At 60.6% G+C, this 17,604-nt stretch overlaps 1 protein-coding gene across 6 annotated transcripts; it reads left to right on the plus strand.

The window, feature by feature from the left end:
- Positions 1-1,095: 1,095 nt before the first annotated feature.
- Positions 1,096-16,911, plus strand: LOC141738508 (uncharacterized). Of its 6 annotated transcripts, XM_074573777.1 has the most exons (5): positions 1,727-1,762; positions 2,020-2,146; positions 2,567-2,674; positions 2,856-4,183; positions 12,057-16,911. In XM_074573777.1, the coding sequence occupies exons 2-5, from the start codon at positions 2,020-2,022 to the stop codon at positions 13,413-13,415; spliced, it is 2,922 nt and encodes a 973-aa protein (XP_074429878.1). In that variant the 5' UTR covers positions 1,727-1,762; the 3' UTR covers positions 13,416-16,911. The 6 variants fall into 6 exon arrangements, 5 of the variants coding, with proteins under 5 accessions (XP_074429876.1, XP_074429878.1, XP_074429875.1 ...); XM_074573776.1 differs by lacking the exons at positions 1,727-1,762; positions 2,020-2,146; positions 2,567-2,674; positions 2,856-4,183 and adding exons at positions 9,175-9,219; positions 11,134-11,334; positions 11,755-11,862 and having other exon boundaries at positions 11,943-16,911; XR_012585407.1 differs by lacking the exons at positions 1,727-1,762; positions 2,020-2,146; positions 2,567-2,674; positions 2,856-4,183 and adding exons at positions 9,314-9,980; positions 11,134-11,334 and having other exon boundaries at positions 11,755-16,466; positions 16,579-16,911.
- The last annotated feature ends 693 nt before the right edge of the window (positions 16,912-17,604 follow it).

Raw genomic sequence — 17,604 nt, forward strand, 5'->3', positions numbered from 1 at the left:
ATTCTGCCTTCCAAATATCAGGGTCCCGGACAAGAAATTAAATTTCTAGGAGCTTGGTGGGAAGCTGCAGCAGTTGCGGTACCCGATGATACCCTGTCAGCTACGGAGAAGGGGCGGACACCGGGTAAGAAGAGAAAGTTACAGCAGCTCCTAAGTCCTTTGGGTCGCTGGGTATCATACCGGCATACGACAGAGCTCCCAGTGACTGCCCGCTGTTCGTATGACTTGCTTGAGAAGAACAGGGAATGGGACTGGACTCCGCAGCATACGGAGGTCCACAAGATCCCGAAGGATGAACTCGGGACTTATCAGAGGCTAAGCGCGTTGCACCTGTGAGATCCGTTAAGGGCGGAGTGGGGGTTTGTCACCCGTGCTTCGTACTGCGGCGTGTTCAAAAGGGACTGAGGGGACCGCGACGACTTTATTCTTCTCTTCCGCTGCATTTAAGGAGACTGAGCGATGGTATTCGGATTGGGAAAAGGGGGTCCTTTCCCTCACAGGAGCGGTTCAAGAGGCTGAGAAGACGCGCACGCCTGATGATGATACAGTGCAGGGCCCTTTCCTCGTCTCAAACTCAATCCTAAATGGATCCTGCCCTCCCGAGGGAGTAGCCCAGAAGGGCGCAGCTGGGCGATGGTACGCATGCTTGGAAGGGGGAAGCCAATTGCTCGAGCTGAAAGAAAGCTGCGTGAAGGCCCTGGGCGTGCAACAGTCTGTAGTTCCAGAGCCAACCCTCTTAGGCCGACACAACCAGGGTGGGGCCACCGGGGGAGAAAACCCGAAGCCTTGCAGCGGGGGACATAAGGGGGGCACCCGCATCCCACAGGTGAGGTCATCGGGGGGCACCCGCAGCCTTGCAGCGAGGGATATAAGGGGGGCACCCGCATCCCACAGCCGGGGGGGGCACGGGAGGAACCCCCCTCCCAGCCTTTGGGCCTTTGGGGCACGGGGGGGGGCACCCGCCTCTGCGGGGTTTGGGGTGTGAGGGGAGCACCCGCAGCCCCGCCGATGGGGACGCGGGGGGGCACCCGCCGCCCGGTGCCGGGCCGGGCCGAGCGGGGCGGAGCGGCAGGACTACACCTCCCGTGCTGCCCCGGCGGCGGGCGGCCCTCCCGGGCTGAGGCGGCGGGCGGCTGCCGGGGCCGCCTCTCTCCGTGCCCGCGGCCCGGCCGGGCTGGCGGCGCGGCCCCGGCGCAGGTAGGGGCGGGGGGCGGCGGCTGCCGCGGGGTCCCCCGGCTGGGACCCCGGGAGGGGACCCCGGCCCCGACGGCCTCTGCCCTCCGCCGGCCGCCCCGCAGCCCCGACGGACCCCCCGTCCCCGCCCCGGAGCCCGGCGCCCCGGAAGTGGAGAAACCCACTTCCTCCTGCCCAGGCCTGTCACTTTCGGGCCCGATGCTGCTGCGCAAATGCCGTGCATTGTGTCTGATCTGGGTGCTCTCAGGACCTCCCCAAAACTGTATATTCATTGTCACCTCTGCGCTGCGCCGCCGGGCTCCCTGGGCGACGCTCTTTGGGTCAAGTAGTATTTCAGGCTCTGGGTCGTTGCCAGGTAAGTGAAGTTCTGCCCCTCATTTCTTCCTGCAAACGCTGTGCTTGGCAGGGAGCGTCCGTCCTCGCTGCGCCGCTGCGGCTGGTGCCGGGCGGGCATCTGCTGCGGAACGCGGAGCATCCCACCTGCATCTCCCCGGAGAAGGCCTTGTGCGGGCCTCCGTCTCCCCGTGGAGAGCCAGCGGCGCGCCGGGCTCCAGGCTGCTGCGGCAAGGTGGGGGTGAGGGCGAGGGGGCGCCCGCCCCGGCGCTCCCCATCAACCCGTCTGCTCGCCCTGCTCTGCCCTTGCTGAGGTTGTGCAGAGCTGCAGCCGTGGCAGCCCGCGCGCTCCCCACGCGCCCCGGCTGCGGGGACGCCAGGGGCTGGCGTTGCCGCGGTTGGTGGCGTGGGGCAGCAGCGGCAGGATTTGGGCAGAGGCGCTGGGCGAGTGTGCGGGGGAAGGCGCTGAGGCGGGCGTGCTTCTTGCCGCAGATGTCGGTGACGTTCGAGGACGTGGCCATCTACTTCTGCCCCGAGGAGTGGGCCGAGCTGGCGGGCTGGCAGCGGCGGCTCTACCGGGAGGTGATGCTGGAGAACTACCAGGCGGTGGCCTGGCTGGGTGAGGACTGTGTGCGGTGCCGCCGGGCTGGGCTGGAGCTGGAATCGCCCTCTCGAGCTGAGCTGGAGCCCTTGAAAGCCAAAGGCCAGCTGTTGCTGTTGCTGTTGCTGCCCGAGCGCTGCCCGAGCGGTTGGGATTGCAGGTTTTCCCCTGCCCGGCAGCCTCCTGTGGAGAGCGGTGCTGGGAGAGAGAGTGGGCTGGAGTGGTGTTGAGGAGAGCGGAGAGGAATGGCAGAGAGCGGAGTAGAATAAAGCTGACGATGGCGTTGGAGGCGCAGGGCAGGGGGGTGCGAAGGCGTGTGCGGGCAGGGTGAGGAGAGAGGAGCGGAGCGGGGGCAGATGCTGGGCCTGTGGGCAGGGGGAGCCGGTGCCGCTGTGCCGGCAGTGCGGGAGAGGGTGCTTCTCTCTCTTGCCCGCACAGGCTGGTGCGCCGTCAAGCCGGAGATCATCTGCAAGATGGAGCGAGAAGAGACGCCGTGTGTGCCAGAGTGCCCTGGGGCGCGGCGGAGGCACCGCAGCCCTGAGCCAGGTGGGTACCAGGCGGCTGCGTGGGAGCTTGGGGGGTTCCGGCAGCACCATCCCCTTGGCCCCGGCTGCTCCGTGCCCCAGGGAGGGTGGGGGGCTGCTGGGCTGCGCGTGCCACTGCCCGTGGGGAGGGGTCCCATGTGTCCATGCCATCCCCGGCAGTGACCCCGACCTCTCCTCCCCAGCAGACGGTGATGTCCCGATGTGGAGGGAGGATGGGGAGGTCCCCAGGGGGCTGCCAGACCCCACCACCCTGCTCCCGGGGATTCCTCAGCGAGGCGGGAAGCGGAGGGGAGGCATCTCAGCAAAGCTGCTGTCAGCCCGACCCCCCTCTGGCCCCCCAGCCCCCAACAGACCCCACACCTGCACTGAGTGTGGGAAGAGCTTCAAGAAGAGCTGGGACCTGAAGAATCACCAGCAGATACACACAGGTGCACGGCCCTTCTCCTGCCAGCAGTGTGGCCGCAGCTTTCGGCTGAAGCACATCCTGGCGTCCCACCAGAAGGTGCACAGCGGGGAGAAGCCCTTTGGCTGCACTGACTGTGGGAAGCACTTCGCTCAGAAGCATCAGCTGCTGAGCCACCAGCGAGTGCACACTGACGTGAAGCCCTTCACCTGCAGCCACTGCGGCCACTGCTTCAGGCGAAAGTACCACTTGGTCCGCCACCAGAGCGTCCACACCGGGGAGCGCCCCTTCGCCTGCACCCGCTGCCCCATGGCCTTCAGAGACAAGAATGGCCTCACCATCCATGAGCAGGTCCACACCGGGGAGTGCCGCTTCACCTGTGCCCACTGCCACAAGAGCTTCAGGAACAAGACAGAGCTCACCATCCACCAGCGGATCCACACTGGGGAGCGCCCCTTCGCCTGCACCCGCTGTCCCAAGAGCTTTATGTACAAGCAGACTCTCATCATGCACCAGCGGGTGCACACTGGGGAGCGCCCCTTTGCCTGCGCCCACTGCCCCAAAGTCTTCAGGGACAAGCATGCCCTCACTGAACACCAGCGGGTCCACACTGGGGAGCGCCCCTTTGCCTGTGCCCACTGCCCTAAAGCCTTCAGGGACAAGAAGACCCTCACTGAACACCAGTGGATCCACACCGGGGAGCGCCCCTTTGCCTGCACCAGCTGCCCCAAGACCTTCAGGGACAAGAGGAACCTCACCATCCACCAGCGGGTCCACACCGGGGAGCGCCCCTTCGCCTGCACCCAGTGCCCCAAGGCCTTCAGAGACAAGCAGACCCTCACCAACCACCAGCGGGTCCACACCGGGGAGCGCCCCTTTGCCTGCACCCAGTGCCCCAAGGCCTTCAAGGACAAGCAGACCCTCATAGTCCATGAGCGGGTGCACACCGAGGAGCGCCCCTTCACCTGCGCCCACTGCACCAAGGCTTTCAAGCGAAAGAAGACCCTGGTAGTCCACCAACGCATCCATACTGGGGAGTGCCCCTTCGCCTGCACCCTCTGCCCCGAGGCCTTCAAGCACAAGAAGTCCCTCATCACCCACCAGCTGGTCCATGCTGATGAGAAGCCCTACAAGTGCCCCAAGACCTTCAACCAGATGCACGATCTGCATTTACACGAGCAGGTGAATCGGAGCCTTCCGACAGTGGTGGAGGGTGGGCAGCAACAGGGGGAAGGTCTGTCCCCAGTGTGAGGGCGGGCGGAGGCCAAGCCCTTCGCAGTCACTGCAGAGCTGCCATCACAGTCACCATAGACCTGCCATCGCAGCCACTGGAGGAGAACTGCCGCGCTGTTCAGTTGCCCCCACCTGGGTGTTTAGTGCCACTTGGGTGCCTGGGGGTGTCCGAGCTGCCCAGGGATGGCACGGGGGCACAAGCAGGTGCTCTGCATCCTCCAGGAGATGGACCAAAGGCCAGGCGTGTCCTGGGCACGGCCACCCTCTGCCGGCAGCGCCGGCGGGGAGCGGGGCTCTGCCAGCTGCCGGGACAGCAGGGACTTCAAATGAGGCGGGAGGCAGGGCCGGCCCCTGGCCCGGGAGATGCGCCTGGCCCCGCTCCTCAGCGCTGGAGCACGGCGAGGCCGAGCTGCAGCCGATACGGGCTGGCACACGGGAGAGCGGCCGTACAGCAGGAGCAGCCGCCGGCAGGGCTGCAGAGCCCGGGGAGGGTAACAGTGAGGGCGAAACTGGTGGGTTGGGATGAATATACCTTAATAATGAAAAAGAAATAATAATAGAAAACTAAAGTGTAAGGAAATGTAAGTGCTCTTCTTGGGTACTGGAGGCTCCTGCTGTCAGGAGCTGCCAAAAATCCTATTTTCGTTGCTATTTCTCCCCTTTGCACCGAGCCGGGTGCGACTGTGCTGGGGCAGAGGAGGCGGAGAACCGGGGAGTAAAGTTAAACCCGGGACTTGAGTTGCGTGTTACGGGAATTACTCGAGCAGGAGCCCCTTGTTGGAGCCGGGTGGGAGCAAGGGGAGGATTTCCCTGCAACGTCAAACCCCGTAACCTGGCCCAAAGGGCCCCGGGCTGGGGATTGGAATGGAAAGACCTTTAAATCGGTGCAACCCATGATTTGTGTTGCTCTCCTGGTTCCCTTGGGGATAGGGTTAATTTTCCCAAGGAACTGGCATGGGACATGGGTATTCCGTACAGCTGCTTGGAGCGGGCTGGGGCGTCCTGGGTCTGGTGGGTGAGCGGTGGTGCCGTAATCGTGTTTGTACATTCCTCTATCAATATTATTGTTTTCCCTTTGCTGTTCTGTTAAACTACTTTTATCTCAACTGATGAGTTTTGCCTTTTTGTTTCAATTCTCCGCCACTGGTGTGTGGGGGTGAGAGAGCGGCCGCGTGGCTCTTTGTTGCCGGCTGAGGCAAAACCATGACAGTCCGTTTTGATGCCCAACGAGGCGCTCGAAGGCTTGAGATAACAACAGATCTGACCAGAGCATGTTAAAATGAAATTTCTTGTATGTATTTATTGTATTAGTTAAATAGTCACTGGTCACAGCGTTGCTTTGTTTGTTCTCATGTCTGTGTTACGTACATTCTTGTATGCCCTGTAAACCCCCCACGGTGCTGTTTGTCGCCTCTGGGAGAGGGATCGGGATTATAATCTTGCTGTCCTGTGTAATATCAATTTATGATACAATAACATAACTTTATGATACAATAACAGCACCGTTCAGATGGTTATGTTGGGCTGTTTATGCGGCATTGCTGTCCTGCCCGTACCTCGGGCACCACCTCTCGGGATTTATTAACGATCGCACCCAATCTAGGTGGGAAACAGGGGGCGATGCTTTCCCCAGATCTTTCGCCTCCCTTTCCTCCTCCGGGCCAGGTACAACGGCTTTTCAGAACTTTGTTTGTCCTTGGGGTGCTCAAACCAGCACGATCCCCCTGCTGTGTCTCCTGAATGGGCTTCGGGTCTTGTTTGGGGTTACACAACTATTTAAGACCACCATCCAGAGCTGTGCCCCGAGGCTGGATCGTCAGGGGCGGCACGGCACGAGGGACAGCATGGGCAGGGATCCAGGGCACTCCTCACTCCCGGTGCTCTGGGACTTCACCCCCGAACAACGGCACGACTCTGATAAAATGGTGGAATATTTGAAAGGGAAAGGCCGTGGCTGTTCCGGAGAGGCACAGCTCGCTGCACTGTGCTGCGTCCTGACGGCAGTTATCTGGCAGTTGTCCTGCTGGGTGTTTGCATCCCGCAACTGGGTGGGTGGGCGGGCGCATCCCCACTGATGAAGGCATGGAAAGGTGCCTGCATTCCCACGGCTGTTTCTGGCGGGCACCCACATCCTATATGTAGAGGTATAGTGCTCTCTTTGGGATTTGGGATGGGAATAGCGTGATAGCGCACTGGTGGTTTGGGTTGTCCCCAAGCAATCGGGGCCTTTTCTGCTCCTCACACCACCCCGCCAGCGAGCGGGCTGGGGGTGCGCGGGAACGTGGGAGGAGACACAGCCAGGACAGCTGACCGCAAATGACCGGAGGAATATTCCATGCCGTATTGACGTCACGCTCAGCGTATAAAATGGGAAGAAGAAGAAGGAAAGCGGGGACATTCGGAGTCGTGGAGTTTGCCTTCCCAAGTAACCGTTACGCGCGGTGGAGCCCTGCTTTCCTGGACGTGGCTGAACACCCGCCTGACGAGGGGAAGCAGGGAGTTAATTCCTCACCGAGGAGACCAGCTCCAGTGCAGGTAAGTCCACACTGGGGAAGGAAATCGCGGCAAAAAGGGCTGGCAAAGGGCTCTTCTGGGGGCTTGTTGAAGCCAGGGGAAGCAGCCAGCCTGTGCCAGAAACCGGCAGCTTGTGGGTGGGCTGCTGAGGAGGCGTGGGGGGAGCCAGCACCCCCGGCGGCAGGTCTAAAGGAGGCGTACTCGCTGGGACCGCTCCCCCCTCATGAAAGAAGCCTTTTGGGAGTCAGCTGAATAAGCAAGCAGCGGGTGGATGTCACCTGGGAGCACCACGACAAGGGCAGGCTCCATGGGTGGGCGAACAGACCGGGCGAACAGGGCACGGCACGACAGTCAGGGCGCGCAGCAGTTTGCACGGCAGTTTGCACAGGAGAGCACGGAAAGGCTGCCGACTCGTCCAGGAAACCTGCCTGGCCAGAACCGGAGCTGCAGATCTCCGTGTACAGGGGGGTTTCCGGAGCCGGCAGCTCCAGAGAGAGACATTGATGAGGATGCACCTGGCCAGGGCAATGGCGGCCATGCCCTTAAAATGAAGCCTCAGGGAGCTCACCGGGCACCGGGCGGGCGAACAGCGTGTGGGTGTCAGACAGCGTGGGGTGTAGCCGGGCGTGGGGAAGGGCATGCAGGAAGGAACTGAAGCTCTGCCAACTCAACAGGTGAGTTCTGTTGGTGGTCGTCACCCTCTCCGAAGGAGCTTAGCTATGGTCTCCACGCCGCAGAAGGTCGTGCTCTCAACCTCAGCCAGAATGGATTTGGGAACCCAGACAGAGCCCCCACAGGAATCACAGAACGGTTCGGGTTGGAAGGGACCTTAAAGATCATCTAGTTCCAACCCCCCCTGCCATGGGCAGGGACACCTCCCACCAGCCCAGGCTGCTCAAAGCCTCATCCAGCCTGGCCTTGAACCCCTCCAGGGATGGGGCAGCCACAGCTTCTCTGGGCAACCTGGGCCAGGGGCTCACCCCCCTCACAGTAAAGACTTTCTTCCCGATTTCCAGTCTAAATCTACCTTCTTTCAGTTTGAAGCCGTTCCCCCATGTCCTATCATTACACTCCCTGATCCAGAGTCCCTCCCCATCCTTCCTCTAGGCCCCCTTGAGGGACTGGAAGGGGCTGGAAGGTCTCCCCGGAGCCTTCTCTTCTCCAGGCTGAACCCCCCCAGCTCTCTCAGCCTGTCCCCACAGCAGAGGGGCTCCAGCCCTCTGATCATCTTCATGTCCCTCTGCTGGACTGGTTACAACAGGTCCATGTCCTTCTTGTGCTGAGGACTCCAGAGCTGGACGCAGGACTCCAGGTGGGGTCTCCCCAGAGCGGAGCAGAGGGGCAGAATCCCTTCCCTCGCCCTGCTGGCCACTCTTCTCCTGATGCAGCCCAGGATGTGGTTGGCTTTCTGGGCTGCGAGTGCGCATTGCCTGCTCGTGTTGAGCTTCTCGCCCACCAGCACCCCCAAGTCCTTCTCCTCAGGGCTGCTCTCAAGCCATTCTCCGCCCAACCTGGATTTGTGCCTGGGATTGCCGCGACCCAGGTGCCGGACCCAGGTGCCTTTGGCCTTGTTGAACTTCACGAGGTTGGCATGGGCCCATCTCTCCAGCCCGTCCAGGTCCCCCTGGATGGCATCCCTTCCCTCCAGCGTATTGACCGCTCCGCACAGCTTGGTGTCATCGGCAAACTCGCTGAGGGTGCACAAAAATCACTTGGCTCCTGGCTCCACCAAGAGGCGTCTAAATGCCAGGGGCGCCACGCGCTCTGGATGTAGGGTCCGGAGAGCTTCCAAGCGCCGTTTCTCGGGAGGTGGGACACAGCGCGGACCCCCCGTGCGCTGTCACCCCGCGGCGGGCACGGGGCACCTCAGCGCCTGCCGCGACACGGGGGGGGCCGGTGAAGAGTTTGCTTCACACACATCAAGGCGAGGAAAGTTCCAGAAACACCCTGCGGCGGGCTTTTTCCGCGCCGAAAAAAAGACAAAGCCGGGGCACGCTCGTTTCTGCGGGGGCGGCCGAGCCCGAGCGGCGCTTTGCGGGGCGAGGGTGGGAGCGAGGCTGAACGGGAGCGCTGGGAACCGCCGCCCCAGGGGAGACCGGCGGCGGCGGGGCCAGGCCGGGCGGCCTTTGCGGAGCGGGGCCGGTTCCCGAGGCGTTCCGGGCCGTTCGGCTTCTCCCGGCAACGAACGGCCGGGACCCACCGGCTCCACACGGAGCCCCGCCCCCCTCCCGTCACGTGACTCCCGGGGAGGGGAGGGCGGCCGAGACGAGCGGGCGCCTCGCCCAATGGGAGCGGAGCGGCGGGGCGGGCGGGCCAATAGGGGCAGAGGGGGCGGGCCGGCGGCGGGCTCTGGGGCTGGGCGGAGCGGCCGTGGCCGTGGCGGCGGCGGCGGGCAGGTACGGCGGGGCGGGGATGGGGCGGGCGGGGCCCGGCGGGGTCACCTCCCTGGGTCGCCCCGGGGGCGGGGGGGGGGTCCCCGGCCTCGCCTCTCGCCGGTCGTGCCCCGGCGGGGCTCAGCTGGGGAGCGCGGCCCGGCGCCGGGGTGTCTCCTGCCGGCGGGCGCTGCCCGGGGCCGCCTTCCCTCCGCCCGCCCGGGGCCTGGCCGAGCGCTCCGGTGGGGCCGCTTGCCTTCCCCCGCGCCCGTGAGCTCGGTGACGGGGAAAAGGAGTTTTCTCCCGGGGCTGGGAAAGCCAGCGCCCTCCCCAGGCCGCCATCCTCTGCCAGCGCTCGTCTTTCCCATGGCCGGGGCCTAAAACCAGCCGCCCGACGCGTCCGAAGTCCTGTCCCCGGTTTGGGGGAACCCGCACCCCTTCCCGCCCGCGGGCTGCGCGTTGGTGGTTGGTGTCTGCGCAGAGCCGTGTGGGGTGGGAGCCCTGAGCTTCGCCGAGCGCTGGCGCCGGCTTAGCCGTAGCACGGCACGGCTCGCTTCGTAAAACGGAGCGGCGGGAGGAAGAGAACTTCCTAAAGCCTCGTGAGGCTCAAATTGTGTCCCACCTGCGACGTGTCACCGTTGCCCAGAAGAGAACGTTGATGTCCGTCCCGAGTCTTTCCTTCCTCAGAAGGTGCCACCTCACACTAAACTGTCTTTCTGGCCTCCAAGGCAGAACGGTCCCACCCGGACATCGCAGGCCTGGCGCTTCCACCTTGTTCTTTCCTGGTAGTTATCCCTAGTCCTGCTGTTCCCCCATCTCCTGTTTTGCAGGAAAGATTCCATCCAAGTTATCTGGAGTTTTGTCTCGCTGTACTGGTCGAGCTTATTCATCACCGTCTGCTTCCACGGTATCACAGAATCCCAGACTGGCCGGGGTCAGAAGGGCCCTCTGGAGCCCATCCCATCCCACCCCCGGCCAGAGCAGGGTCACCCACAGCAGGTGGCACAGGAACGCGTCCAGGCGGGGTTGGGATGTCTCCAGAGACGGAGACTCCCCCACCTCTCTGGGCAGCCTGTGCCAGGGCTCTGCCACCCTCAGGGGAAAGAAGTTTTTCCTTAGGTTCAGACAGAATTTCCCGTGTTCCAGTTTGTGACCGTTGCCCCTTTTCCTGTCGTCCCGTACGGGTCCTTCATCTTGCTTCTTCCCCAGCATCCGTGTTTGGTACATGGTAATTCTGGGACCAAGAAGTGGCCCCAAATCAGGGAGAGGGGCCTCAGCTGAGGTGTGTGTGAAGTCGGGAGCCGGAAGGAAGCTGGGTACACAGATGCTGTCAGGGCTCTCAGTGAGGCTTGGATGCAGGAAAGAGCAGGAACCTTTTGTCTTCTTTGGCTTACGGAAACTTCCTCGGGGTGTGCAAGTTCTTCCTAATGTAGAAAAGATGACCTTTTAGTCTGCCATGAACTTGGTTTGATGTTTCCCACTTTTGTCTTTGTTTTGACAATTGTCTTTTCTGCTCTGACACTTCTCTATGTTGCCATACCTCCCCCATGCAGCTCGCTAGTCTTACTTTTACCAAAGTGCTTTTTAATATAGAACCTTAAATACCGTTAGCATGCAGCTGAATCATCTGTTTAAACGAGTTTTGCCTTTTATTTCTGATTCTCCTCCACATGCAACAGGGGACGGGGGGTGAATAAGTGAGCAGCGGCCTGGCCCCTTTTAGCCTTTGGTAAAAGGGTGAGGAGCGAGCGGGTCCTCGGGGGTGTGGAGCGAGTGTGGTTCTTTGTTTCTGGCTGGGGCTAAAGCAGGAGAGCGACGCTCTTTCGGTGGGTCCCTTTCCCGGGGGGTTTTGAGGCTGTGGGTGGAAGGGCAGGCAGCGGCTGGCAGGTGAGTGAAGTTCTGCCCCTCATTTCTTCCTGCAAACGCTGTGCTTGGCAGGGAGCGTCCGTCCTCGCTGCGCCTCGGGCCAAGCCTGGTGTCACGGTGCCGTGCCTTGCAGCTTCTTGCCGCAGATGTCGGTGACGTTCGAGGACGTGGCCATCTACTTCTGCCCCGAGGAGTGGGCCGAGCTGGCGGGCTGGCAGCGGCGGCTCTACCGGGAGGTGATGCTGGAGAACTACCAGGCGGTGGCCTGGCTGGGTGAGGACTGTGTGCGGTGCCGCCGGGCTGGGCTGGAGCTGGAATCGCCCTCTCGAGCTGAGCTGGAGCCCTTGAAAGCCAAAGGCCAGCTGTTGCTGTTGGTGTTGCTGCCCGAGCGCTGCCCGAGCGGTTGGGATTGCAGGTTTTCCCCTGCCCGGCAGCCTCCTGTGGAGAGCGGTGCTGGGAGAGAGAGTGGGCTGGAGTGGTGTTGAGGAGAGCGGAGAGGAATGGCAGAGAGCGGAGTAGAATAAAGCTGACGATGGCGTTGGAGGCGCAGGGCAGGGGGGTGCGAAGGCGTGTGCGGGCAGGGTGAGGAGAGAGGAGCGGAGCGGGGGCAGATGCTGGGCCTGTGGGCAGGGGGAGCCGGTGCCGCTGTGCCGGCAGTGCGGGAGAGGGTGCTTCTCTCTCTTGCCCGCACAGGCTGGTGCGCCGTCAAGCCGGAGATCATCTGCAAGATGGAGCGAGAAGAGACGCCGTGTGTGCCAGAGTGCCCTGGGGCGCGGCGGAGGCACCGCAGCCCTGAGCCAGGTGGGTACCAGGCGGCTGCGGGGCCGGTTGGACGGGTTCCGCAGCACCATCCCCTTGGCCTGAGGTGCCCCTTGCCACAGGAAAAGTGGGGGCTGAAGAAGCACCAACAAATGCACACAGTGGCGTGGCCTTTCTCCTGCCCACAGTGTGGCCAACGGTTTCAGCTGAAGCAGATCCTGGTGACACACCAGAAGGTGCATGGCAGAGAGAAGCACTTCGGATGTGCCGACTGTGGAAAGCGCTTCAGTCATAAGCATAAACTGCTGATCCACCGGCGCATACACACCGGTGAGAAGCCCTTCGCCTGCAGCCACTGCAGCCACCGCTTCAGGCAGAAGTACCACCTGGTCCGCCACCAGCGCATCCACACCGGGGAGCGCCCCTTCATCTGTTCCCACTGCCCCATGACCTTCAGTCACAAGAATGCCCTCACTGACCACCAGCGGGTCCACACTGGGGAGCGCCCCTTTGCCTGCGCCCGCTGCCCCAAGGCCTTCAGGAAAAAGACGGCCCTCACCATCCACCAGCGAGTCCACACCGGGGAGCGCCCCTTTGCCTGTGCCAGCTGCCCCATGGCCTTCAGGCACAAGAATGCCCTCACCGTTCACCAGCGGGTCCACACTGGGGAGCGCCCCTTTGCCTGCACCCACTGCCCCAAGGCCTTCAGGAACAAGCAGACACTCATGGTCCACCAGCGGGTCCACACTGGGGAACGCCCCTTTGCCTGCGCTGGCTGCTCCAAGACCTTCAGGAACAAGATGGATCTCACCATCCACCAGCGGGTCCACACTGGGGAGCGCCCCTTCACCTGCACCCACTGCCCAAAGGCCTTCAAGGACAAGAAGACCCTCACCGACCACCAGCGGGTCCACACTGGGGAGCGCCCCTTCGCATGTACCCACTGTCCCAAGACCTTCAGGGACAAGAAGACCCTCACCATCCACCAGCGGGTCCACAGCGGGGAGCGCCCCTTTGCCTGCACCCACTGCCCTAAGGCCTTCAAGGACAAGACGACCCTCACCAACCACCAGCGAGTCCACACTGGGGAGCGCCCCTTCACCTGTTCCCAGTGCTCCAAGGCCTTCAGAAACAAGACAGCCCTCACCGTCCATGAGTTGGTCCACACTGGGGAGCGCCCCTTTGCCTGTGCCCTCTGTCCCAAGGCCTTCAGGCACAAGAAGACCCTCAGTGACCACCAGCGGGTCCACACTGGGGAGCGCCCCTTCGCCTGCCCCCACTGCCCCAAGACCTTCAAGCACAAGAATGCTCTCACCTTCCACCAACGTGTCCACACCAGAGAGCGCCCATTTACCTGCACCCACTGCCCTCAGACCTTCAAACAGAGGAACGCCCTCACCTTCCAGCAGGGGGACAACACTATCGAGAAGCCTTACAAGTGCAGCGAGTGCAGCAGGATCTGCAGTCAGAAGCAGGACCTGGATTGCCACCAGAAGGTGCACCAGGGCCTGACTGCATGTCCAGAGGGCAGCCAGCGGGTGGAAGGGGGTCCGTCCCCAGTGCAGGAGCGAGCAGAGTCAAAGCCCTTCTCGTGAGTCAGCTCTGAGTCTTTTCTGGATGAGGGGAACATGGTAGCTCACCCACAGCAGCCCCAGCATCTGGCCACCTCCACGGCCTGGTGCCCCACGCAACTGCTGTTGAGGTGCCTGCGGCTCCCCCTGGCTCACCATCCCTCGTCTTTGGGAGCTGCGGGTCTGAGGGTGGAGCTGCGGGACCCCTCGACCATCCTTGATGGAGTGGTTCTGCTGCCTCCACCTCACCCAGGCACCTGCTGGCCTGGCTGCCCGTGACCATGGGCCTTCTCAGGAGTCGGTGCAGATGAGTGGTGAGCGCTGGGTGGCCGAAAGGCATTGCCCCCATGCTGGGTTCAGCAGCTGCCATTTGCAGGAGGGTGTGCGGGAAGGAACGGCTTCGGGCTGCGTTTGTCCTGAAGAGGAAGGTGCTGCCTGGCCGCTTGTCTGCCGTGGGGAGCAGAGACCGTTGCAGAGGATCACGTGCGCTTGAGCATGTGCGCAGCCACAGCTGGGAGCCAACTACACAGCAGCACACTGTTCACTCCTGTCGAGCTTGTTGTCCACCAGGACCCCCAGGTCCCTTTCCACAGCCGCGTAGATCCCAGCCTGGTCTGCACTCCTGGATTATGTTTTCCCAGGTGCAAGACCTTACACTTGTCCTTGTTGAACTTCATAAGGTTCTTGATAGCCCACTTCTCCAGCCTATCCAGGTCTTCTTGCAAGGTGGCTCTCCCTTCCAAAGCGTCCACTTCCCCACCCAGTTTGGTGTCATCAAAGCATCCCTCTGCTCAAGAGAGAGGACACAGAGAGTACACACCACAAGGCACCCTGTGGTTTTACCTACGCGACCACGGAGTGGACATGAGGAAGTGGAGTGGAAAACCTACCTCGACCCCACAGGCACAAGTACATGAGTTGTAAGGAACACAGTCACAAAAGGGGATTCTTCCAGGAGAAATGCCGCTCCAGTTTCCAGTGGGCAGTTCCCCAGACAGAGCAGAAGGCCTGATCTCGCTTCTGATCCTCTTGAAGGGACTTGCAAGTCACTTTTGCAAGAAGTGAGTAGCAAATACTATGATCAGAACTAGAGGGGCCCCGTCTCTGGCCAGCTGGAGGAAAGGGGCAACCGGGTTTACTGGACTGTGTGGGTTCCATGGCCTGGCACGTCACCGCTGCGCGCTGCCATGCTGGATGTGCTACAACTCCAATATGAACTGGAGTCCAAGGCAGCCAAGTGGTATGCCACAATCGGTATCGCTAATGTGTTTTCCTCAATCCCTTTGGCAGCGGAGTGCAGGCCACAGTTGGCTTTCACCTGGAGAGGCGTCCAGTACACCTGGAATCGACTGTCTCAGGGCTGGAAACACAGCCCCGCCATTTGCCGTGGACTGATCCAGACAGCACTGGAGAAGGGTGAAGCTCCGGAACCTTGGCAGTTCATTGATGACATCATCATATGGGGGAACAAAGCAGAAGAAGCTTTTGAGAAAGGGAATAAAATAGTTGGAATCCTCCTAAAATTCGGTTTTGCCATAAGATGAAGTAAGGTCAAGGGACCTGCACAGGACATCTAGGTTTTAGGAGTAAAATGGCAAGATGGAAGCCATCAGATCCCAATGGGAGTGATCAACAAAATCTGTCTCCACTGATGAGTATAAAGGAAACACAAGCTTTCTTGGGCATTGTGGGTTTTTGGAGGATGCATATTCCTGATTACGGTCTGATGGTGAGCCCTCTCCTTCAAGTGACCTGGAAGAAAAACAATTTTACGTTGGACCCTGAGCAATGACAAGCCTTTGACCACATTAAACGGGAAATAGTTCATGCGGCAGCACTGGGGCCCGTCCGGGCAGAGCAAGGGGAGAACGGCCCTACCTGGAGCCTCTGGCCAAAAGCACCAGGGGAGACTCGAGGTCAGCCCCTGGGGTTTTGGAGTTGGGGATACAGAGGATCCGCGGCCACTATGCTCCAACTGAGAAAGAGAGATGGGCAGGATACAAAGGGGTTCAAGCTTTTTTGGAAGCGGCTGGCACCGAAGCAGAGCTCCTCTTGGCACCCCGACTGCCGGTGCTGGGCTGGATGTTCAAAGGGAGGGTCCCCTCTACACGTCACGCAACTGATGCTACCTGGAGTGAGTGGGTCGCGCTGATCACACAGCGGGCTCGAATGGGAAACCCCGGTCACCCAGGAATTCTGGAAGCGATCACGGACTACTGGCCAGAAGGCAAATATTTCAAAATATAACCAGAAGAGGAGGTGACGTGTGCTGAAGAGGCCCCATTCTATAATAAATTACCGGAAAATGAGAAGAGCCTGTTCACTGATGGGTCCTGTCACATTGTGGGGAAGCGTCGGAGGTGGAAGGCTGCTGTGTGGAGTCCTACACAATGAGTCGCAGAAGCCGCTGAAGGACAAGGTGAATTGAGCCGGTTTGCAGAGGTGAATTTAGACATTGCTGAATGAGAGAAATGGCCAGCGCTTTTTACCGATTCACGGATGGTGGCAAATGCTCTGGGGGCGGTTACAGCAGTGGAAGCAGAGCAACTGGCAGCGCAGAGGCAAACCCACCTGGGCTGCCCCACTGTGGCGAGATGTTGCTGCCCAGATAGAGAAGCTGGTTGTAAAAGTACGTCACGTAGATGCCCGTATACCCAACAGTCGAGCCACTGAGCAACATCAAAACAGCCAGCACGTGTATCGGGCTGCTAAGATTGAAGTGGCCCAGGTGGATCTGAACTGGCAAAATAATGGTGAATTATTCATAGCTTGGTGGGCCCTTGACACCTCAGGCCATCAAGAGATGCGACTTAGAGATGGGCTCGTGACACTGCGCGGCACACGGCTTGGAAGATGATCCGGCCGCGCGAGGAAATGCCTGAGTTGATGCCGCAACGAAGCAGCACTAGACAGCAGGGGCCAGTTCTCGCGCTCATGACTCGAGACCTGGAGGGACTGAGCAGACCCGATAGGGCTCAACTAGACAGAGAGGTAAGCTCGGAAGAAAAAAGCAACTGGGAAGAATGGGAAGCAATCCAAGACAAAGAGGGCATTTGTGAAGCTGAAAGAGCAAAGGTAAAAATTTGTCAAGCAGTTTGGGTTGGGACGTGGTTGAGACGTCCCAGAAGGTGCCTGTCCTTGAGCAGGATGTGAAAGGAAACCACGTGTCTTACGTGTTCTTTTGCAGTTGCCGACTTAGCCATAAGACAGCAAAAAATGCAACTTCTGGACCGAAGTTGAGCCAAGAGTGTATCCCAAGGCAATCCTGGGCTATTGTAACGCTAAAACACACACCCTCTGTGAATAATGAGCGTGCTCACCAGGTAACCTAAACCCTAAATGTTTTAAACATGAGCTTAGATGCATATGTGTAGTTCGGAGTGATGAATGAATCATTATTAATCAATCAGCTGTATTTTATCACTATAAATATTGGGCGGTTTGAAACCTGTGCGTGCTGGCTGTTGTTAAATGCCCGGCACGCGATTCTGCAGAACTGAAATAAAACCAAATCTCTCGACTGAGTGGGTGGTTTGGCCCTCGCACAGCGGGTGAAGAACCCTCACTTCGGGACAACAGCCTGACCCCTGAGCAGCTTTAGGAAGTCAGCCAACACAGACCCTGCGCTTCCCGGTGCGGACGCAAGGGATCGACTGACACAGGGAGCACGGAGCTGGGAACGTGCTCTCGGAGGATGCAGCTCTGCAGTTGCAGTCTTAGTTTGGGGAGAATGAGCAGGGAGGGTGTGTGAGCAGTTCCCCACGCAGGATCACTGCCACTGCTGCCCGCCTGCAGAGACCACTGGGTGACGGCTGCTGCCGAGGAGGGACCGAGGCAGGAATCACACAGTTGGAAGGGCTTTGCCATGTCTGGGAGGCCTTGGGATGGGGCTTCCATCAGCTGCTGCTTGCTTTCGTCAAAGCGCCTCCAACACTCCAGGGTCCGTTCTAAGAATTCTCCGGGTCCTTTGATGGCGTTGTATAGCGATTTAGTTATTAGCACAAACTTTGGGATCCAAACCCGACCAAATCCAGCCATCCTCAAACATGCCTTCAGTTGTGTCTCAGTTTTTGGCACTGCCACCCTGCATGCAGCCGCTTTTCTCTCTTCTGCAAGTGCTTTGATACCTTGAAACCCAGATACCCAACTTCCCCGTTTGCTACCTGGGCGGCCTTCTTAGAGACTCTGTGACCCGCTAAACCTGAACAATTTA

This window comes from Larus michahellis, chromosome 2 (assembly GCF_964199755.1).
Source record: "Larus michahellis chromosome 2, bLarMic1.1, whole genome shotgun sequence".
In the NCBI taxonomy this organism is placed as follows: Eukaryota; Metazoa; Chordata; class Aves; order Charadriiformes; family Laridae; genus Larus; species Larus michahellis.

What these genes read in the sequence shown, in the direction of transcription:
- LOC141738508 (XM_074573777.1), top strand. Translation starts at nt 2,020, where the DNA reads ATGTCGGTGACGTTCGAGGACGTGGCCATCTACTTCTGCCCCGAGGAG. An exon ending in CCAGGCGGTGGCCTGGCTGG is followed by an intron (nt 2,147 to 2,566) that starts GTGAGGACTGTG and finishes TTGCCCGCACAG; the next exon opens with GCTGGTGCGCCGTCAAGCCG. An exon ending in CCCTCATCACCCACCAGCTG is followed by an intron (nt 4,184 to 12,056) that starts GTCCATGCTGAT and finishes ACACACCAGAAG; the next exon opens with GTGCATGGCAGAGAGAAGCA.